Consider the following 22,418-nt stretch of genomic DNA (forward strand, 5'->3'; position numbering starts at 1 on the left):
AAAGCACAGATGGGGTGATGTTCTGGGGCTGGACGAACTGCTGTGCCCCCTTCATTGTGGTGCCCATTACCCACAAAGCTTCCTCCACCCAACCCTTACTGCTCTGCTCCTGCCCCCAGCCACATTCCACCCACAGTAAGGCAGAGCAGAATCTCATCCCTCCATTTTATTTCGAAGTTCAAAAGTTTGTAAAAAATCCCAAACAAGTTAAAACCAACTGAAAATATGCAAAAAACAACCCCAGACCACAACAAGAGGACAAATCTCATCCCCATGACCCTCCTCTCACAAGTCTTTGCAGCTCTGAGGACCATGTGAGAGGAGGAACACCTCTCCCTCTGGGAGGGTAAGGAGCACACAGCTGTTGGGTGGAGACTTCCAGAGACACCACTGTGTCAGTGATGAGTCTTGTAAGGAATCAGAGGAATCTGCTGGCTCTAAACGTGGCCAGCAGAGAGGAGGGAGGATCACAGCCAAGGATAGGGAAGCCACTGCATCCCCATCAATTCCCACCAGGAGAGCTGTCCGGGCTGCCAGTGCTGTCCTCACTCTTGGATGTGCCTCTGGCCTTGGTAAATCCCATCCCCTCCTCAGCTCCCACTGAGGCTCCAGAGAGCAGCCTGGAGATAGCTTTAGCTGCCAAACAACGTTCCAAGTATGGGGAGAGAGGCTCCTCGGGTCTCAGTGCAGCAGTTCCTGCAGCTCTTGTCCAGCTCCGCCTCCCTGAGCACGGAGCAGAGCTGGGACTCGTAGCCGCTGTCCCTCACCCTGCCCTGGGGCTGCTGCAGCAAATCCCTGTCCACAGCTGGAAACCTGCAGCCCTGGACACCCGGGAGGCTGGGGAGCAGCTGCACATCCCAGTCTGACCGCGAGGAGCTCCTGCTGAAGCCGGGAGCAGCCTCGGGGCCCTGGGGAGCAGGCGGGAGGAGGCCGGGGGCTCCAGGGGCTGCTGCTTCTGCTGCCCTGACAGAGCAGCAACATCTGGCTGCAGCCACGGGCAGTGCGGGAGAGGGCAGGCAGCCAGCAGGGCAGCTGGTCCTGCTCGTTTTGCCCTCCAGAGCAGGCCTGTTCCCATCCCTGGGTGTGCTGTCACTGTCCCCTCGGTGCTGCTTCCCTTGGGACCTGTCCCTGCTCCAGCCGTGCTCGCTGACAGTGCTGGCTGCAGCTGCCTCCCCAGCATCCCAGCCTGCAGCCACTGCTCCTGGGGATCCTGGCTGGGACACAGGGTCCCCAGGGCTCTCACACAGGCACAGATCCAAAGCAAGGGAGCTGTGAGGTCTGCTGGAGAGCTCTGTGCCCAGGGGCAGGGCTGGCTCAGACACCTGCCCTGCCCGCTGCGCCCCCATCCCACCACCCACCAGCTCCATCTGCTCACCCAGGGGGGACAGGCCAGAACCCAGCTCCAGCCTGGGCCTCTTTGCCACCTGGGAGCTGGGTCTGGAGCACAGCTGGCGCTTCCTGGAGGCAGCCTGGGCTTGGGGAGGGTGGCTGACAGGTTCACATGAAGAAGCCATTGCCTCTCTGACAGGAGTGGGTGCTGCACGAGGCCCCCAGCCCAGCTCAGGAGCCAAACCTAAACCTGAAGCCCCCAGCCCAGCCTCCCCCAGGGCACCATGAGCAGCACAGACCCCTCTGCTGAGCCCTGCTCCCCTTGGCAGCTGCAGGGAGCTGTGCTTTGACAAGTCCCCTCCTCCTCTGGGATCTGTGACCCTGCCCCTGGGCAGGCAGGGGGAATTTCCCTGGGTCTTCAGGCCATGATCCAGCTCTGTATCTGTTATCAGTTCCACAGCATCCTGCTCAGGCTGCTCCCCTTCCCTTCCCAGCTCTGCTGGCAGCAGCTTCATTCCTCCAGTGCTGTGTGCTTGAGGCACTACACGTTCATCTGCCAGGCAGGACCAGGGCACCCTGGGAGGAACCACCAGTTAATGCTCACCCAGCCCCAGCAACACTCCCCCCAGGGAGACAAGGCCTCTCTCCTGCAGTGCAGGGTGTTTGCAGCCCTTGCTCAGGAGCAGGGAGGCACTTTCAGCCTGGTGAGGCTCAGAATGACTCTGCTGCTGGCAGAGATGGGCAGCACAAGGGATCTCAGCCTCCTCAGCCCAGTGCTCAGTCACAGGGGGGCTACAGAGCAGCAGGGGCAGAAGAGGGGGGCTCAGCTGCCCTTTCTAATTTAGGAGGCACCAGGAGTCCATGGGGAGTTCCCTGAAGGAGAAACCCCATGGAAATGCAGGAAAATGTCCCATGGTTTGTCTGAGCTTTGCCCAGCCAAGCTGGTCCTGCTTCATCCTCTGATCCCCAGGCACAGGGACCCCATTCCATGGATGTGCCATGTGCACCCTGCTGCCTTTGGGCTCCAGGAGTTCCCAGATCCCCAGACTTACTTGGCTGAGCCCTCCACGAAGCTGTTGGTGAGCTGGGAGATGACACGATCCACAGGGATGTACTGGGAGCTGTCCTGGGCAAACCTCTGGTGCTGGGGGCTCAGGAGATGCTGGAAGGTGGCAGAGGCCCTTTAACAACACTCAAAGCTTTGCCAGGAGGGGAATTTGCAGTAACAGGCACTGCCCACAGCCTAACAGACCAGAGGGCAAAGGGACAGAGCCAGTGTCTGCCAGGTGTGGGAACACACAGTGTCCTGTTCCCTGCTCCTGCTGATGAGGAGGCTGTGTCTGGATCCCCAGTAGCAGGAAACAGACTCCTCCATCATTGTCTGGCACTAACAGCTGGGCTCTGAAAGCTCCCTTGCTTGGCACCTCAAAAACCTCCTCCCACCTTTTCAATCTGCCTGTGCCCCATGGCTGCCATGGAACAGCCTCTTCACCTTATGGATCATGCAGCAGGATGATCCCTGAGGCTCTGGCACCCAAGAGAGGAGCATGCTGTGCTCCAGCCTTCAAACCCTCTGTGCTTGACCTGCTGCTCTGGGCACACCACGTTCCCACCTCAGAGGCAGATCCTGCTGGATGCAGCAATTCCTGCCGAAGGAGCTCACAGTGCTAACGAGCATGACACAATTAACAAAGCCTCTGAGTGCCCCCCACACCTCCTGCAAGGAACCAGCTCCCAGGGGAACCTTTACCTTCTGCAGCTCTTCAAAGGTCTCTTGGCAGCACTCACAAAACCCCCTCCTTTTCCTGGGCACGGTGACGTGTGTGGAACGAGGGCTCTTCCCCCCAGTGCTGTGCAGGGCACAGCCCTCAGCACCCCTGCAAGGGACAGCACAGAGTCACCCTGCCTGGCAGGGACCAGCACAGGGCTCCCTGTGCCCACACCCAAAGGCTGGTGGCTCGCAGAGCCCAGGAAACAGCAGTGAGCAGGAGCAGGGTTACACACTTGCACAGAAGGAGCTGCAGCCTACCTGGCTTGGCAGGAATCGGAGAGGATTTTCAGAGGCTCAAATGGGCTGGAGCTTTTGGGTGCCAGGAAGTTGAGGGCAGGAAAGCTTTGGAACTGGTGATGGAAGGGCCTGAATTGCCTGGAAGCAGCAGATCAGGACATGAGACTCATGGCAGTGCTGGCAAGGCTTCAGAGCTGTCCCTCCTGCAGCCTGGAGGGGCTCAAGGTGCCACCTCATTCATGGTGAGCTGCTGCCCAATGCTCTCCTGGGGCTGTGCCAGAGCTCCCATTTCTGACTTCACATGAGAATGAAATTCTCATTTCATTTAACACATTTAAAGTGTTAAACCCAGTTCCCAGTAACAGCCCCAATGGGACATGTTTTGGACAGAAGGCAAATTTGCCTGCTCAGCCCAAATTCCACCTTTTGCCCCAGCTCAGAGCAGTGCAGCATTTCCAGCTACCCCACTGCACAGGAGGGTTTTGATTCCCACATCTCTCCCCTCACACTTCACTGCATGCAGCATGTAAACCCCAACATCTGACTCTTAATTGAGATGTCTTAAATGTTGCCTTTGGAATAATTAATTGGCCCCGTGGATGCTGGTAGAGTTACAGACTCTTCAGAAACACCACAGGGATCAGGTCCCCTGTGCCCAAGGCTCCTCAAGTTACAGGCCCTGACCTCCTGTGCTTCAATCTCACTCCTCTCTGCTGAGGGCTTGCTTGGGTGGATTAAGTGACCTGCTGAGGATCACACAGGGAATCTGAGCAAGGAAGGAAACTGCTGTCAAGTCTCGTTTAACACCTTTTTTCTCCCTGACACACAAGACACCTGGATTGTTTCTCTAAACTCCATCTGCCTCCCTCTAGGAGAGAATCAACTCCCCAGGGTGGAACAGGGTCTGCACAGAAGCCAGGGCAGCCTCATGGGCAGGAATGAAACCACGGAAGGACAGACCCCGAGGTTTTAGGGCAGGATGTTTAGAAAGGTCTCATTTACCTGCTCTGGTCTTCAACTTTCAGGAAAGGGGGCTTCAATTTTCCTGCCAGAGAGAAACCTGGTTAGTTTTCCTGGTCAAATTCCCTACTTAGTCACTCATTCCCCAACAGAGCTGGGCTCCAGAGCTGAGTGCACCAGAACTTCTGGCACTGGTGAATGCCAAATGGTGGCCAAGCACAGACAGAACATCTCTAGGTGACCCCCAACAGCCCTGGCCCAAGTGTGCAGTGGGGTGACCAAACTCTAGGTGGCCCAACCACGGGACATTTCCACATTTGGAAGGGTATTCAGCCATCCCCTCACATCTTTAATGCCTCCTCAGCCACACAGCCACTGGCCTAACCCTGAGCCTTCTGACTCCAACCCCAAGAACCGTCACACAACCCCCCACAATGTGTCACTGAGTATGAGAAGGGAACTCAGGAACTGCAGCAGCTGCTGCACTGGCTCAGAGCTCTGCAACAACTTCCAGCACCTTTTCCTCCATTCACCCTGCCTTGAGTGCAGAACCTGGCTCATCAGCCTGGCTCAGGCCAGCGTGGGGATGTCAAAGCAGCAAGAGATGCTGGAGACAAACCAAGGTGCTGCCAGCCAAGCCTGGCACCAGGACACTACTCGAGAGCAGGATCTGGCCTCTGCTCAGTTCCCAAGGAGGGTAAACAGCAGCTCTGCTTCCTTTGGAGAGCAAGAACAGAGCAAAAGAGCCTCAGTAGTGCATTGAGGGAAAATGTTTTCAGAGCCAGGCTGGGAGGGGAGGTTCCAAGGTCCCTCCTGTCCTGCAGGTCCCACTCACATTACGCTCACCTTGGAAACCTGAGTCCTGATCTGGCTAAGAAACAAAAAACACCAAGGTGCTCCCACAAGACATCTGCCTGACTCTGAAACCAAGCCTCTCCTGCCTCCCTCATGGCCTCTGAAGGGCGAGGAGTTTTGTTTTCTTGTGATCTTGGCCCCTTGGCCCTCAATGCTATTTTTTCCAAAGATATTTCACCCTCCTTCCCCAGAAAGTCTGAGCCCACCTGTCCTCAGCAGCCTCACCCTCTGCTTGCCTCAAATGTGCTGCTACGTCACTGGAGCTGCTATTTCAGTACAGGATCAAGTTTTTTTCCATGCAAACACTGCCAAATGCTCAGCACTTCTGAGAGAGAGGCCACGTGCAGGCCCCAGATCCAGCTCAGATGGGTGAGTGATCCCAGCAGTGGCTCTGATGCCACTGTGAGACCTCAGAGCGTGCCCAGCACAGGTCTCAGAGCTTGCAGGCACAATCTGCCACATCCAACAGCTTCTTGAGCCTTTCTTCAGCACCTTCCCCTCACCCCAAACGGGGAAATAACTCCCAAGTGTGTCTCACACACCACCCAGGCTGGAGTCTGCTCCAAACTGACACAAGTCGCAGACCAGCTGACGTCAGCAGTGCCAATTCCAGCCCCACAATTGGCTCTTGTCTAATTGCAGATGAGATGAGAACCTGGCTGTTCCCCCTCCCTCCTCCCTGCCAGAGCCATCCCCAGCTCGGTGTCTCAGCAGCACATCTCAGCCCAACAGAAGTGAGTGGGCTGGGAGGAACACGCTCTCCTCTGCAGGATGCATTATTCCTCAAAACCTCCCTGAAGCTGCTGGATTCAACGTGCAGCAGTGTTCTCAGGTGCTTTGGGATTCTGGGAGCTGGCAGCAAAGGGTTTTTAGGATTTTTAAACACACTGTGACATCAAAGGTCCTTAGCTGTCCTGGGAGGCTGCAGCCAGACTCCAACAAGGAGTAACAGAGCCCATTCAAGGGGAACTACCTAAAGAGTTGGCATATTTTGGGATTGCCAAAGGTTTTGATGTATTTCAAATTTTAAATGAGGCTTCTCCAAGCAGCTCCACATCTGAGCATAAACAGCAGCACAACTTCCAGGCCTACCTTTGTGAATTTTGGATCTGGAGGCAGGGCATTTCACCTAGAGGAAAAAGGGACACATTCAGCATGGGAGCAGCACAAGCAGAGCTGCAGTTGCTGATCCCAGAGCAGCAGCAGCCTCACCCACCACTTCAGAGCTCCTGTACCACCTAGAGCACCTCCCCTCATTCTGCCTCCCAAGTTACCCAGGGTCAGTTGAAATACAACATAAAGGCTGCCATGCCCTGTCCTGACATCCCATTTCCCTCTGACTTCTCCAATGCATCAACAATCCTGGTGAGCCAGTGTACCAGCCACATCACCATCATCATCATCTTTGATTTGCTAGTTTGTGTGGTTTTTGCTTTCCCTACTAAATCACCTTTATCTCAATTCAGGAGCTTTCTCACTTTTGCTCTCCCAGCCCTCTCCCCATCCCAGGGGGATCCCAGAGGGGGCTGTGTAGGGCTCAGTTGCCATCTAGGGTTACACCACGACCCTTAGGGTCATAGTCAGCATTAGCTGTGCTATGAATGCTGATATTTAGCAACAGCTGCCTCATTCTCAGCTGGATTTACCCCCAACTTTATAAACCTAAAAATTCTTCGAATTCTTTCATTTTCATCACTAGCACAAGCACCAGATTGGATCCAGCAGCCCCCTGACTGGCCCACTGGCACTGAAGCTGCTGCAAGGACTGTTCAAACCCTGAACTGCTGAAATTGGCTGCAGGTTAAGTTGTTACCTCTGTCTTCTGGCACTGCTTCCTTGCTCCTGAGATGGCTCGCAGCAGCTGCTGGGCATAGGACAGCATTTCTGTGCAGGTGGGATGTCAAAGAGCCAAAGCTGAGCCAGGGAAGGGAGTGTTCCCCTCAGACTGCAGCCCACCCCCATGGCACTGGGAAAAGCTGGGGCCTGCAGCCCCTGGCAGAGCAGGAATGGTCCAAGATGAAACCAAGAGAACATTTTGAAGGACAGCCCCTCTGTTTGCTCTCTAGCAGAGCTGGGGGCTGCTGGGGCTCTGCAGGAAGGAGGCACTGGCAGGAGAGCAGGGCCCAAGGTCTGGCAGCCCCAGAGGCTGAGCAGAGCCCAGGAACATGAACCAGACAGGCTCAGCCACAGCTGTATGTCACTGTCACCAGACACTCAGGAACCTTTTACTCCACACCTATTATTAGTATCAGAGTTTCACCATCTGCCTTTCCCATCAGCCCCTCCCCATCCATCATGGAGACAGGAGGTGCCTTCCAGAACAGGTCCTCAAACACCAGCACTTCCTTAATTAGGACCAAATCCTACTCTTTTAATGATTGTGCTTCCAGGTTAATTAGTAAAAACTGTTTTTTTGGAACAAATTGATGTACTGACCAAGATATTGACATTTCCTAACGCTCCACCTTCAGTGGATGACAATGTACCCGTGTTTGCTGTTGCAAATGTGACAGTGGCGCATTCTGTACACACAAATCTGCTGTTTGAGGGCAGGATGGCATCACTCCAGGAGATTTGCTTGCAATTTCTTCCTTCTGTTCTACTCTCCTTACATCACTTCTGCTCCACCTGTCTCCAAACTCCCTCATTCCCAGCAGCCTCTTGCACCCCACAGGGAAGGATACCATCCACATGCAGGATCTGGACTCCCCACAGGCGAGCGTTGGCGAGGATGCTGCTGCCACTGCAGGTGTCCTGCACAGAGAGATTTGGCAAAGCCCAGCTCAAAGCACAGCTCTAAACTGAGCTCAGAGCCCTTCCTGCTGCCCAACGGACAGAGTGTGGCTGGTACTGAAATCAGGGCACAGCAGTAAAGGATGGAGCTCATGCTTTATCCATCCCAAATTAACAGCAGCACCTTGGGCAGATGTTTAATCCCTGCTACAGCATGAGCTTCTAAGTGGGCACTGAGATTTATCTGGGGAAAGGACTGCAGGGGAGCCTTTTGCCCCAGCTACATTGCTTTAGTTCTTCTTAGGCTAAAAATTCATCTAACAGCAGGCTTTGTGTTAATAATTCTCTTGTGTAGAGCACCCAGCTGGCTGGGACAGGCCTCAGAGGTACAACACTGGATGCCATGGCTCCAGAAATAGCAGTGATCAGGAGCACTAGACAACCTTCTGCAGGCCACAAGCAACTGCTTTGTGCCTTTCCCAGCCCCAGGATCTGCTCTGTCAGCAGGGCAGGGGCTCTGCAGGAAGGCTGGCACTGGTTCTGCTCTGCTCAGCAGAGCTCTGAGCACACCCAGCCCCAGCAGAGCCCATCCAAGGCTGCTCACCTGGTTCTTCATGGCCTTGTTCAGCAGCTCCTTCCCCCTGCTCAGCAGTGCCTGTGGAGAGAGGAGACATGAACAGGTCATGGCAAAGAGCTGGAGAGCAACAATCCCCAAAGAGATGGAGAGAGCAACAATCCCTGGGGATCCCCAAAGAGCAACAATCCCTGGGGATCCCCAAAGAGCTGGAGAGCCACAATCCCTGGGGATGCCCACACTCTGCTGGGCTCATCTCTGCCAGGGCAGAGAGCCTTTCAGAGGATGCAAACTGCAGAGAGAACCACTCAACTGCACCAGCAGCAGCAGCCAAGGCTTGGAATTATTGACCAGCAGGGAAATGAAGGCTCCAGAGTGAGCCAGGAGGGAGCAGCAATTTAGCTTGGAAAGTGCCTGCTACATCATGGAACTGTTCAGGCTGGAACAGCCCTGTAAGGTCACCAAGTCCAACTCATCCCCAGCATAGCCAAGGTCACCACTGACCCATGTCCCCAGGTGTCACAGAGTTTTTAAACCCTGCAGGGATGGGGACTCCACCACTGCCCTGGGCAGCTGTGTCAGGGTTGGACAACCCTTTCCATGAAGGAGTTTTCCCTAACATGCAATCTAAACCTGCCCAGCACAGCTTGAGGCTGTTTCCTCTTGTCCTGTCACTTGTTACCCAGGAGAAGTGACCCAGCCCCACCTGGCTGCAACCTCCTATCAGGGAGTTGTAGACAGATCAGGTCCCCCTGAGCCCTCTGCTCTCCAGGCATCTGAACATGCTGGCCAGCGTTAGGAACATCCTGGGAACTGAGCCAACAGCCTCAGCAGATTGGTTCAGCTCTTTGTAAGACAAGGGACAGTGCTGGGAGCCAGGACAGGGCACAAAAACTGGGAGAAGGCTCTGCAGCTCAGCTTTCCCACTGCAGGTGGTTCAGCTCCAGCTGGCAGAGATTCCCCAGGCCTGCACTGGGGCAGCTGCCTTTCCCCAGTCACAGCTTCCAGCAGACACCACATTCAAGGTGGGGTGTTGGAGTTTGGCCACAAGCATTTGTGAGCAGAAAGCCCAGCTCCAACAGGCAAATGGGACCAGGAGAAAAATGGGACCAGGAGAAGCCCCTTCCTGCAGGAGGCCCTCATGGACCTCCTCCCAGGGTCAGGGGCCTTGCCCTGTGACTACCCAGAGTCTGCAATGCTTTTCCCTGTCTATATTTCTCTGTTTTTTCTCAGTACACCTCTGGAAACCAGCCATGGCCTCCACATCCCCTGCCATTCCACATTTCCCTGATTACAGCCCAAAGCTGTGACATGCACAATGATGGCAGACACAAAGAACCAAAGCATGAACAAGAACAGCCAGGGAAACAGGAACAGAACAGGCAAAAAACCCACACAGAATATTTGCTCAGAGCAGAAACAACTCCACCTTCCAAAACTGGCCCCAGATTCTGCCCTCCAGCCCCCCTTGGACAAAACCTTTGTAGCTCTTACAGTGTATGGTGGCTTTGGACAAAACCTTTGTAGCTCTTACAGTGTATGGTGGCTTTGGATAAAACCTTTGTAGCTCTTACAGTGTATGGTGGCTTTGGATAAAACCTTTGTAGCTCTTACAGTGTATGGTGGCTTCTGGTGAGCTCTGGTTGGGGTTCCTTTGGGGGCAGCAGGCACTGAGCTGGTGGATTTTGTGCTTTCTGCAGTTGGGTTGTTCTGCTTCTCCTCCCGAGCCCTGGGCTGGCCCCTCTTGGCCTCTCTGCTGCTGGACACCACACAGGTGATTTCTTTGCTGAGGAAGCTTTCTGTCACCTGCAGAGAGACAGAACACAGCAGCTCTGCAAGGGCCTGACCCTGAGCTGACACAGCCCTGCTGAACAAAGCTGGGCTCAACCCCCACACAGCAGGAATATACACATTCCTTCTTTCATTCCATACAGAGCAGGAGATCCTGTGATGCCCTAGAGATTCACTGCAAACAGCCACCAGAAATTCAGATCCAGACATCCAGGACTCTGTCACCACCACCTACTCCTCACACAGTGCTTTCAAAAAAAGCCCCAGCATTTGAGGAAAAGGACCTGGACATCACAGATCAGCCTGGAGGAGCTCTGTCCTCAGGAGAGTGTAACAAGCTTTAGAAAAATAAAGGAGAAAGGGAACAAGTAGGCAAGCAGCTCCACAGAGGGAGGAGGGAAGCAGAGATGAAGCATACACACACACCAGTCCTTCCAGCACTGGTTGGACCTGGAACAGCTGGAATGTTGGGAGGGAAAGGCCAGAACACCTGAAACATTGGGAGTGAAAGAGGCTCTGTCCCCAGGAGAAAATAACTAGTTTTAGAAAATAAAGGAGAAAGGGAACAACTGGGCAAGTTCCTCCACAGGAAACCGGGCAGAAGGGAAGCAGAGATGAAGCACACACACATCAGTCTTTCCAGCACTGGTTGGACCTGGAACAGCTGGAATGTTGGGAGGGAAAGGCCAGAACAGCCGGAATGCCCGGAGGGAAAGGCCAGAACAGCCGGAATGCCCGGAGGGAAAGGCCAGAATAGCCGGAATGCCCGGAGGGAAAGGCCAGTGCCGAGCCCAGGGACCCCCGAGGGCCGGAGCGCGGGGACAGGGGCGATCTCCACCAGCCCCGCTGAGGGGCAGCCGGGGAGGGAATCGGCCCACCGGAAAAACAAGAAAATCAGGAAACATTAAAAAATGAGCAGAGTCAGAAAAGGGGCGAGGCCGCCCCAAGGCACCCCCTAGAACCCCCCGCAGTCCCCGGTCACCCCCAGCCCCTCACGGCCCCGGCCCGCGCTCACCCCACCGAGCCGCCCGATGGCCTCCGCCAGGTCCCGGGCGCTGCGGCCGCTCGGCAGGTCCAGGTAGAAGGACTGTCCGCGGAGGGGCCGAGGGGAGGCCGCGCTGGCCATGGCCCTGCCCGGCTCAGCTCGGAGCCCGCCGCTTGTCCCTGTTTAAATTCCGCCGCCCGCCCCGCCCCGCACGGCGGCCGCGCAGGGACACGCCGCTCCCCGCGAAGCCGCTCTGCGGGGGAAGGCAAGGCTGCGCTAAAGGCGCGGGGCGCACACGGGGCACACCGAGGACACCAGAACACACCGACCACACCGGGCCGCCCGCTCGGCCCCGCCGCTCCGGTCCGGGCGCGGCCGCACCGAGCCCGACCGCGCTGCCTGCGTTCCCGCCGGCGCCACAACTTTGTCCCGCCGCGGCCGCCGTCCCCTCCCTCTGCAGGCCCAAGATGGCGGCGCCCGGCGGGGCGGGCGCGGCGCCGATGGCGATGGCGATGCCGATCCCGGCCCCCATCCTGCTCCCGGAGCCGCCGCCCTTCCCGGCGTGGCTCGCAGCGCGGCTGGACGCGCTGGGGCTGGACCGCGCCGTCTACGGCGCCTACATCGAGGGGCTGCTGCGGGAGGAGGAGAGCGACGAGGAGCGGCTGGAGGCGCTGCGGGCCGTGCTGGCCGCCTGCCTGGTAAGGGCGGGGGTCCCTCCGCCGCCCCGGGCCAGGGGGTCTTGCCGTCCGCCCCGTGCTGATGAACGCGCCGTGCTCCCGCCGGGGCTCCCCTGCTGCCCACAGAGGAGCTGCGGCCTCCACAGGGAGGGAGGAGGCCGGGCGGGGCGGCTCCCCGCAGCCCTGGGGCATCACCCCCTTCCCGCAGCGGGTCACCCCCTTACGGGGAGGACACCTACATCAGGGGGTTTTTAACCCCCACCCGAGAGCCTTGTGGGGTTTTCGGTGCTTGTTTGGGGGTTTGTGCCAGGCTCGGGCTGTGGGAGCTCTGTTTGTGGGGATCCCCTGGTTTGGGGGCAGCGCTCAGCGTTCACCCCGAGCTGGGCGGTCTGGCAGTGCCAGGTGGGCACCGAGAGGTGAATTTAATGGTAAATCCGGTGGCAGGAGTGTGGGGCGGTGCTGTGGTGCCTCACACCCGCCCTGTCTGTCAGGAATGGGAGCCGCTGGGGCCGGGACGGACGGGAACAGCCGTGGGTGGCAGCGCTTGCCTCTGCTCCTGCCGGAGTCCTGGAGCCTGGAGGGTGCAGGGAGGGATTTCTCCTCCATAATCCTCCTCGGATGATTTTTACAGTGTCTGTGTCTCGGGGTTTTTCATAAATGGATGTTTCATAGTTGTGAAAAATGCATGTATTTTATGATTGGCTTTTCGTAAATATTAAAGTGAATATTATGTGTGTTGTGTTTGAAAGTAATGCTGTATTAATTCTCTTAAGTAGTGTGTTAAATCTAGTTTTAGGATATAAAAAATTGTTAAAATAGAAACGATGCTATGTAGGATACTTTTTTTAAAGAAAGGACTCGCAGTGAGATAGCAGCCACAGGACACCTAAATCTTTCACAGAAAAAGAATTTATTGCTCCATTATCAGAAGAAATGAACTTCTTCCCCTCAAAGGTGCTGTTAGGATTCAGAGGAATAAGCTGAGGATGACCAGACAGAATCCTGTGTTTGAATGGAATTTATGCATCATGTATGAGGTGTATGAATGTGCAACAGGCTGTTGCTTTTAAGGGTTAATCCTCTGTTAACAGGCATCCTTTTTCAGGCTCATGCTGTCCAGAAAAAGGTACTTGGATATCTGTAACTCTTTGTATTTATTGTCTCATATTGTCCTAATTCAATTTGTCCAAATTATTATTGTTCTAATTGTGTTACTATTTTTTATAACCATTTTATTACTATTAAACTTTTAAAAATTTTCAAAACAAGTGATTGGCGTTTTTCACAATAGTGTAAAACGTTAAATCATGAGTAGTGCTGGTGCTGGGAACTGTCTGCTCAGTTTTCCTCCCAAATATCAGCACAAAACCCACAGGGACTGTGTGGTGGTGTTCACAGGGGTCTCAGGATGAGGGAAGAGATGAAAATCTTGACTCCATGTTTCAGAAGGCTGATTTATTATTTTATGATATATATTATATTAAAATGATATATTAAAACGATACTAAAAGAACAGAAGAAAGGATTTCATCAGAAGGCTTGAAAGGAAAGGAAGGAATGGAATGATAATAAAATCTTGTGACTGACCAGAGTCAGAGACAGCTGGACTGTGATTGGCCATTAATTAGAAACAACCACATGAGACCAATCACAGATGCACCTGTTGCATTCCATAGCAGCAGATAATCAATGTTTACATTTTGTTCCTGAGGCCTCTCAGCTTCTCAGGAGAAAAATCCTGGCAAAGGGATTTTTCAGAAAATATCACGGCTACAGGACTGGGAGGGTACAATCAGCTGTTTGTTATCCCAGGTGGGACACCATTCCTTCTGTACACTGACTGTGCCATCCCACTTTCAGGGTTTCCTAAAAGCCAGAGCACCCTCCCCTGCTATCCCTGTCCCCTGCCCACCCTGGGGCACAGCAGGGAGGGCGCTCTGGATTTTTTCCTTCAGCGCAGCTTGGAGCCTGAAAGAGCCTCAGAAGCAAACAATGCACGCTGAGGGATGGAGCCAGATGTCTTTGCAAAGTGCTGCTCTGCAGTAGTGGAGGTTAATTAACCTCCCTGTAATTACCAGACTTCATTCCATCCCCATCGCTGTGCCTGGCTCTCTCCAGGCTTGGGAAGTGTGTCCTGGCTGAGCAGTGCTGGCTGGAATATTCCCCTTTCCTGATATTCCAGTTTCCTGCTGTTTCCCCTTTTCTGCTCAGTGCTCTGTTCCCTTCTGTGCTGCTGCTGCCAGGACTGAGCAGCTGTGGGGTTCCCGTGTCCCTCCAGTCCAGAGCCTCATTTGCAGTTTCTGGCTCACTTTGATTTTTCCACCATTCCTGTAAAACATTTTTGTCTCTTGAACCCCCAGACTTTGTAATTATTCTTTGTAGTCTGTTCTTTTTGAATGTCTTTTTTTCGTTTATTTTTAGACTATGTGCTTATTTCTCTACTGACTGTTGAAACAGTATTTTATTTGGTGAATTTGGGGGTTTTCTTGCCAACTCTCTTCTCTTAGTTCCATACACAAATTACAGGGGATTTTTTTTTGTTCACTTGTTTGTATTTCACAAAGTGTTAAAATAAGGTGACATCTCAAGTGATGTCACAGACACATTTTATGAAAAATCCTTCTGTTAGGATCTTTTCTCCTGAGAAGCTGAGAGGCCTTAGAAACAAAATATAAACAATAATTATCTGCTGCTGTGGAATGCAACAGGTGCATCTGTGGTTGTTTTTAATTAATGGCCAATCACAAGATTTTATTATCATTCCATTCCTTTCTATTCCTTTCAAGCCTTCTGATGAAATCCTTTCTTCTATTCTTTTAGTATAGTTTTAATATATAATTTTCTTTTAATATAATATATAGAATAAAATAATAAATAATATAACAAAATAATATTATAAATAATATAATATAATAATATAATAATAAAATAATAAATGGAGTCAAGGTTCTCATCTCTTCCCTGTCCTGGGACCCCTGTGACACCACCACAAAGTGACATCTGCTCTCATGTCCGTGGTTCCTCAGTCCTGCTCTTGTCTTGCACTAGGGATTTTCTACCATTCCTAATCAAGAAACTTAAATCAAGTTCTATTTCTGTCCAGTTTTTCTCTTTAAACCAGACAGAATCCACCTCACCTGTATTTTCCGTGGTTGATTTGTTTTTTGTATTTACTGAATGCCAAACCAAATAATTTCTTGTTTGTTTGGAAATATTTGAGCTCTGTGACCCCCATCAGTGGTGTTTGGCTCTTCTGTGTTCCATGGAGCAAATACCAATGAGCTCCAAGACATTCAGCACCTTTAGGTAACAAATTTAAGCAGAGGAAAAAGAGAAATTCTGAGGAGGAGCACAGCTGGAGAGAGGAGTGAGGAGAGAGAGGAGTGAGAAGCTGTGAGAGCTCTGCAGGGTCAGGAGCTGCTCCAGGCACCATGGATGGGATTCCGCAGAGATTCTGTGGTGGGACCATGGTGAGGCAGCAGTGCAGCCCCTGGAGATCCACCTGGGAGCAGAGATTCTCCTACAGGCCCTGGAGATCCATGTTGGATCTCCTGCAGCCCCTGGAGATCCACAATGGAACAGAGATTCTCCTGCAGATCCATGTTGGAGCAGAGATTCTCCTGCAGGCCCTGAGGATCCATGTTGGATCTCCTGCAGCCCCTGGAGATCCACCTGGGAGCAGAGATTCTCTTGCAGATCCACATTAGAGCAGAGATTCTCCTGCAGATCCATCTTGGGGCAGAGATTCTCCTGCAGCCCCTGCAGATCCATGTTGGAGCAGAGATTCTCCTGCACTGTGTGTCAGTGTCCATGTGCACAGTGACCAGACATCCCAGGGAAACCAGAGTCCTGTGTGTGTTTAACAGGCAGATTTGGGGTGACAAGCTGTTCCTGAGCTGACTGCTGGGCCTGCAGATCCTTTGTAGCTGCTGCTTTTCTTGTCTGACTGGTGCTGTTTGAAGCAGCCAACTCTGTTCCAAGTCTGAGGAATCTCTTTTCCCTTTCTAGGAAGAAGATCTCTTGAATGATGTGTGCAGGGAGGTTGTGGAGAGGTGGTCTGACTCCCAGGTCGTTGATTCCAAAGAGGAGAAAGAAGGTAGAGTGCTGTGCCTTGGGGTGCTGTGCCCTGCTCCTCAGTGTGGGGTGACCTGCAGGGCCTCACCTCGAAGGGAACTTTGTGTTTGTCCTGCTAGGAGTTAAACCAATGCCTCTCACTCCATTGCTGCTCAGGTACTTTTGCACCTGGCATGGGGATGAGCAGCTTCACTTTGGGCTGCCCCAGCATTTGCTGCTCTTTGGGTTCATCATCCTGCAGGGGAAAAGTGTTTTTTGGTTTTTTTTTGTTTTGGTTTGGTTTGGGTTTTTGGTTGTTGTTTTTTGTTGTTGTTGTTTGGGTTTTTTTGTTTCTTTGTGGTGGTTGTTTGGTTATTTTTTCGATTGTTTTGGTTTGGTTTTTTTGTTGGTTTTTGTTTTGTTTGGGTTTTTTTTTTGTGTGTGTGTGGTTTTGGTGGAGGTTTTTTTTTTAGTGTGGGTTTTTTTTCCCTACAGGGTTTTTTTTTCTTATGATGAGATGGTCATTAAGGTCCAGCCTGAACCATTCTGTGGTTTTTTCACAAACCTCCTTTCCCAGCACATCCAGGGCTGTCTCTGCTCAGTGCTGGCACTGCAGCTATTATGGAATAGAAACCTGTGCTGCTCCTGTTTCTGGCATTCTGGAAAGCAGCTGCTTTGTCCAACTGCAGTGCCCCTGTGAGAGCTGGGCTGTCCCTGCTGCTCACCCCACTCACGTGTCTCTATTTCCTCTTCCAACATTTTCCCTTACAACTCTCCTTTCTTTTTTCCATAAATGCTTGTTGGAGCTCTGTGAGGCTGCAGATAAACTGTCACTGCTCCCTCCTGTGCCTGTGTCCATCCCCTGTCCTCAGCTGGGAGCCAAGGCTGTCCCTGTGTGGGGAGGTTTGTCCTGGTCCCTGTGCAGTGGGAGGATTTGTGGTTCAAGCACGGATCAGTGACATTGCAGTGGCACAGACCTGACAGGAGATTGTGACAATGGAATGTCCCTTTGGTCTAAATCCTGCTTTTTGTTGGTTTTGCATTTTCTTGTTGCCTCTGGTTGCAAACAACTCATTGTCAGTCTCTGGTCACGGCATCAGCCCCAGCATCCCCCTCTGCCTCACCCCTGCTTGGACACAGCAGCTCAGCGGCTTTCCCCAGAAATCCTGGAATTCTGCTCTTGGCCTCACCTTGCCTTTGGCTGGGGACAGGGAGAAGTTAATGCTGTTCTATGCATTAAATAAAATAAATTCTTCTTGAGGACAAATAACTGGGATTGTTGGAGCTGCTGCTGGGCTCCTCCTGCTCCTGACAGTGCTCACCCACAGGGATTTTTCTTGTTATAAAAAGGCAGCACAAGTGTGTCTGGATTCATGGAATTCCAGGATGAAATTATATCATAAAGGGATAAATCCCCACTGAAGTGTGTATCCACTCACAATAACAGAGTCCTGAGGATAAGTGATTAACAGACTAAAAAAAAATTGGTGCCAAAACCCAGATGTCATTTTAGGAAATGGGCAGTGGAATTTCAGTGTTAAAAGGTAAATCAGCTGTTGGTGTCTCTTGGTTGGAAAGAAAGGGAGAGCATGGAACTGATCCCTCACTGCAGGTTTTCAGAATTTCTCTTTGATGGGGGTTAAGTACATATTAAATAAACTTATTAAGCTGCTTTGAAGCGGAAGAGAATGTGATTTGGAGTCAAATGGATTTTCATTAGCCAGAGCCTGACTGATTCCAGTTTCACTATGAAACTTTCCCTTACTCCAGGAATAAATAACAGTGTCTGCTCCAGGAATAACAACAGTGTCTGGTGGTGGCTGGGTGCAGCCCAGGGAATTCCCCTCAAAGAGAGAAGCACTGGGTGCCATCACCTGTCACCTCAGGGTGTCAGCTGGTCCTGCCCAGCCCTGTGGTGGCTCCTCAGCAGCTCCATCTCTCCCAGATCCCAGCTGGAATTCCCCAAAGCAGCACCACTGGTGCCCTTGGGAGAAGCTCAGGGGTGTTTTTGGGTGAGGTATCTCCCTCTGGGTGGGTGCATTTCCCCTGCAGGACACAGGGAGCAGGCAGTGAGTGACACCAGGGGCTTGGTGGCCTTGTCTGTGGCCTGCACTGACACTGTCACTCCTCTGCTGCCAGATGAGGTCCAGGCCATTGCCAGCATGATGGAGAAGCAGGCCAGGATAGTGGTGAAGCCCAAGGAGGTGTCCCAGGAGGAGAAGCAGAGGAAGGCTGCGCTCCTGGCCCAGTATGCCAACGTGACTGACGAGGAGGAATATCCTTTTCCTGCACTGCTGGGGGCTCTGAGGGACACCAGCTGCTCTAAACCTCCTCAAACAACACTCTCCCAGCTCTGCAGGGTCTGCTGGGGAAGCTTTGCAGTCTGTCTTCATGATAACTGGACATGGACAAAGCATGGGAGCTGCTGTTTGTGGAGTGCTGTGAGCAGGTGCTCCTGGGAGGGTTTGTCCCCAGCACGTGGTGTGGCAGGACTGCAGTGAATGCCCCCATCCCTCAGCAGCTGGTGCTGATCTCTCTTGCTTTCCCAGGAGAAATCTGCTGAAATAATCCTTTACAGAGAGAGAGTGTGGAGTGGGAGGGTTAGAAGTTAACTCTTTGTGGTGCTGAAGAATGAGCTTTTCCCTGCCCAGCAGAGTGAATCGTAGGCAACTGCATCTGGCCCTGGAGCAGCAGGAGCTGAGGGTGGGAGCTGTGCACACTTGGCCTGTGAGAGTCCAGCTGCTTCTTCCTGGCTTTATAAGGCTGTTATTTCAGTGAAGTGTGGTTGCAGGGAGGCACAAGATCATTACTGATGTCTGTGTTTCCTTAACTCTCTCACTGGTGGGGATGAACAGGATGGATTGACGACAGCTGTAAATATTGGATCAGAAAAATGTATCCTTTGAATTTCTGGTGACTCAGGCTGCTTGTCAGGCAGGCAGCCTCCATGGTGAGTTCCCCATCCTTCTCTCCCTGTGCTGGTCTCCCTGTTTCTGTAGGACCACCCTTTAAGGTTGGGGATTGTTTTTTCTCTCTGTGTCCCCTGACCTTGCTCACAGTGACAGTGACAGTCTGTGCTCAGTGTGCAGCACTCACACCAACCCTGCCATGCATTTCCTTCTCCTCCCCTCTTTCCCTCTTCCACCTTTTTGCAGCTTCATAGATCATGCTTGTTGATGAGGACAGTGCTCCCAGAACATCAGCTTAATGCTAACTGGTGTCCAGAGAGGGAAATGGTGTCAGGAATGAAGCTTGGCAGGCCATGGTGCAGCTGAACACTCAGGGTGGGCAGGACCAGGGGCCTGTGTCTGTCTCAGAATTGGGACCATCCTTGAGCTCCCAGCTGGCAAATTTAAGATGGAAGCAGGTTTTATCACATAATTAAATAGGAAACCTAAGTTATTCTTGTCCCTACATTAGGGACCTGTCTGTCTGCACATACACGTGTGTACATGTATGTGTGTGTTCAGACATGTCACACACAGCTGAACCCACTCGAGGCTGTGCCCTGGGTGTTTGCTTCCTTTCAGGTTTGTAGAGGTCTGACATGTATTTTTACACATAAATCTTAAGAACCAGTAGGCAATGGGAAAAAAACATAGAATCACTAAGATTGGAAAAGCCCTCTGGGATTGAGTCCAACCATTCCCCCATCACTGCCAAGGCCACCACTAACCCCTGTCCCCAAGTGCCAGTAATGCCTGACCACCCTTTCCATGAAGTAGTTTTTCCAATATCCAACCTAAACCTCTCCTGGCATAACTTGAGGCTGTTTCCTCTTGCCCTGTCCCTGTTCCCTGGGAGCAGAGCCCGATCCCCACTTGGCTGCACCCTCCTGTCAGGGAGTTGTGGAGAGTGAGAAGGTCCCCCCTGAGCCTCCTTTTCTCCAGGCTGAGCCCCTTTCCAGCCCCCTCTGCCACTCCTCATCCAGTTTGTGCTCCAGACCCTCCCTTCTCTAGGAGTGGGTGTTTTTTCTGGTTGGAAAAGCAACCAGAGATTCCTTCTCCTTTCTGCATTCCTCATTCCCCAGTCCCATACCTGCCTGGTGAGGAAGCAGGGAGTCAGAAGGTGAGGGGGGGAGGTAGAACAAACCTGCCATGTGCCAAGGCAGTGTCTGAGGTGCCCTCAGGCAGAGCACTGTGAGCCCTTAGCCTGCCCCAGCGCTGTTCAGAAACACCAACGTGGAGGATGTGCTGAATGCCAGGAAGCTGGAGCGGGAGCTGCTGCGGGATGAGTTCCAGAAGAAGAAAGAGCAGGATAAACTGCAGAGGGAGAAGGACAAGCTGGCCAAGCAGGAGAGGAAGGAGAAGGAGAAGAAACGAACACAGAAAGGCGAGCGGAAGCGGTAGCTGGTGATTTCCAGTTGGACTCTCAAAGGATAAAATTAATTCTGAATATGGTGTGTGTTTAAAAAGCAGCAAGAATTCCAGGCACGTGGCTGGGAGCAGTTCTTGGAAAGTGGTGCCTTTTTTTTCCTTTTTTTATTTTGTTTTGTTACATAGCAGAACAGAATCTCTGAGCAGCTCCTGGACTCAGTGTGCCCTGTGCTTGTGGTATCAGTGTCCCAGTCAGTGCTCGTGGCCAGTGTCTGTACCAAAGAAGGGTGAAGTGATTATGTCTGTCTTGTTAAATTGATCCATTTTTACTTCTCACCACCTGGGAGCAGAGCATGGTGTAGGAGCAGCCCCTGCACTGGCTGTGGTTTGAGGTGAGCAGGACACGCTGCCCTGGGGCACACATGAATTCATTGACACAAGCCTTGAAAAATGTCTTTGGAAATCCCTGTGTTTGCACTGCTGAGGCCAACACTCCAGCCCTGCTCGGGCTGGGCTGGGGGAGCAGGACTGGAGCTGAGATGTGTGAAACAGAGGTGAGCTGCAGTGATGTGACTGCATCACCTGTGGCCTGGGAGTGAGGGAAACACCACCCAAGCAGGAGCACTGGCCTCAGCAGCAGCAAACCCCACTCCTAATGCAGTTTTAGGACTCCAGAGAGTGGAAAATGGTGCTCCCTGATGTTCTGTGGGGTGAACATGGAGTGTTACTTCTACAGCTGTTGCCAGGGTGAAGCTTTGAAGCTGGGTGAGCCAGGGATGCCCTGGGGTCGCTGCCCGTTGGGCACAGCTGCCATCAGGAACTGCAGTGCTTCTCCTGAATGCTCCTCCTCCCCCCAAAGGGCTCATCCCTGCTGCTCCAGCCCTTTTGTCATGGTGTTGCCTGCTGGGGAAGGAGAACACTAATCCTGTGAACTGAGGGGGAAGGAGGGGCTGTGCCTGGGCTCTGTGCTGTTTGCTGTGAGGTGACCTGTGCTGAGCTCCTGACTCCAGGGCCAGGCCTCCCCCTCAAGCTGCTGCTGTGTGTGTGTGTGTGAGTCTCCAGCTGCTTTATCTTTGGACTTGAATAATAAATCTTGATTGGCAAAGCAGTGGAGTTCTCTGAGTGATGTTGCTGTTCATGTGTGTCCCGTGTCCTTGCTGGCCCCTTGCCCAGCAGCAGCATTTCTCAAGGCTCGCCTTGGTGCAGATGCAGCTTCATTCATGCCCTGTTTCTCAGGGCTGTGGTGCCCTCTGTCCTGGGGAGCTGACCAGCTGTGCTGCTGCCCAGCCTGGCCTGGTGCCCTGCTGTTCCTGGTTGGTATTTCAGGTGGCTCAGGCAGCTGCCAGGGTGTGGAACAGGGCAGGGGGCAGCTCTTGAGGGAGGGGGTGTCACTCAGCCCCAGCTCCATGCACCAGCTCTCACATCCTGGTACCCTGGAGCCCTGTGCACCATTCTGGGCTGAGGCTGGGTGAGGCAATGGCTCTGCCTGAGGCAGCCCTGGCCACCTGCAGGGCTCAGGAGACTGGCAGCAGGGGGACCTCACCTCCTGCTGGCACCCCACTTGCTCTGCCCATCCTTGCCAGCCAAAGTGGCTTTTCCCAGAACTCTGTGACCTGGCACTGAAGTGCCCAGCCTTTGGCTTCCAAGGAAAATGCAAGCTGAGGGCTGGAGCTGCCTACCTGCACGGGCATGGCCCACCTGAGCCTGTCATGGCCTCCTGAGACCTTTGGTTGTGAGGGCTGAGGGAAGGGCAGTGTTCACCTCTTCAGGGGAGGAGGCCCTGAGCCTGTCCTGCCCCTGCTGTGCTCCAGAGCCTGTCCAGGAACAACAGGCACACCATTGTGTGTGTGCACATCCATGGGTGTCTGCATGGATGCAGGAAGGGCACAGCCACACACACACACACGGTGGAACTGGCTCCCACAGCCCAGCAGATCCCTCTGCAGGCACCACTGTCCCCTGCACCCCCGGCCAGGCACAGGCCTGGGCTGGGCTGTTATGTCTGTGTGGCTAAACCAAGGCCCTGTCAGGGACAGGGATCAGGAGCAAGGGCAAGTCCAGCCCTTTGCTTTCCAGCAACTGCCCTGGGGCAGAGTGGAACCGTGGCCAGAAGCAGCACCAGTGGTGTTGGAAACCC

At 53.2% G+C, this 22,418-nt stretch overlaps 2 protein-coding genes across 2 annotated transcripts; one reads left to right on the forward strand and one right to left on the reverse strand.

The window, feature by feature from the left end:
* Nucleotides 1–201: 201 nt before the first annotated feature.
* Nucleotides 202–11,580, reverse strand: DBF4B (DBF4 zinc finger B). Its single transcript, XM_030966466.1, has 11 exons — nucleotides 11,266–11,580; nucleotides 10,074–10,265; nucleotides 8,490–8,540; nucleotides 7,837–7,906; nucleotides 6,966–7,036; nucleotides 6,245–6,281; nucleotides 4,340–4,382; nucleotides 3,359–3,475; nucleotides 3,080–3,206; nucleotides 2,382–2,491; nucleotides 202–1,905 (listed from the first exon to the last, which is right to left on the reverse strand). The coding sequence occupies exons 1-11, from the start codon at nucleotides 11,374–11,376 to the stop codon at nucleotides 633–635; spliced, it is 2,202 nt and encodes a 733-aa protein (XP_030822326.1). The 5' UTR covers nucleotides 11,377–11,580; the 3' UTR covers nucleotides 202–632.
* Nucleotides 11,435–21,389, forward strand: CCDC43 (coiled-coil domain containing 43). The gene is made up of 5 exons (XM_030966467.1): nucleotides 11,435–11,933; nucleotides 15,921–16,008; nucleotides 18,105–18,240; nucleotides 18,805–18,860; nucleotides 20,127–21,389. Exons 1-5 carry the CDS (start codon nucleotides 11,703–11,705, stop codon nucleotides 20,312–20,314), a joined length of 699 nt encoding a protein of 232 aa, XP_030822327.1. The 5' UTR covers nucleotides 11,435–11,702; the 3' UTR covers nucleotides 20,315–21,389.
* Nucleotides 21,390–22,418: the final 1,029 nt, after the last annotated feature.

This window comes from Camarhynchus parvulus, chromosome 27, assembly GCF_901933205.1.
Source record: "Camarhynchus parvulus chromosome 27, STF_HiC, whole genome shotgun sequence".
NCBI classification, from domain to species: Eukaryota; Metazoa; Chordata; class Aves; order Passeriformes; family Thraupidae; genus Camarhynchus; species Camarhynchus parvulus.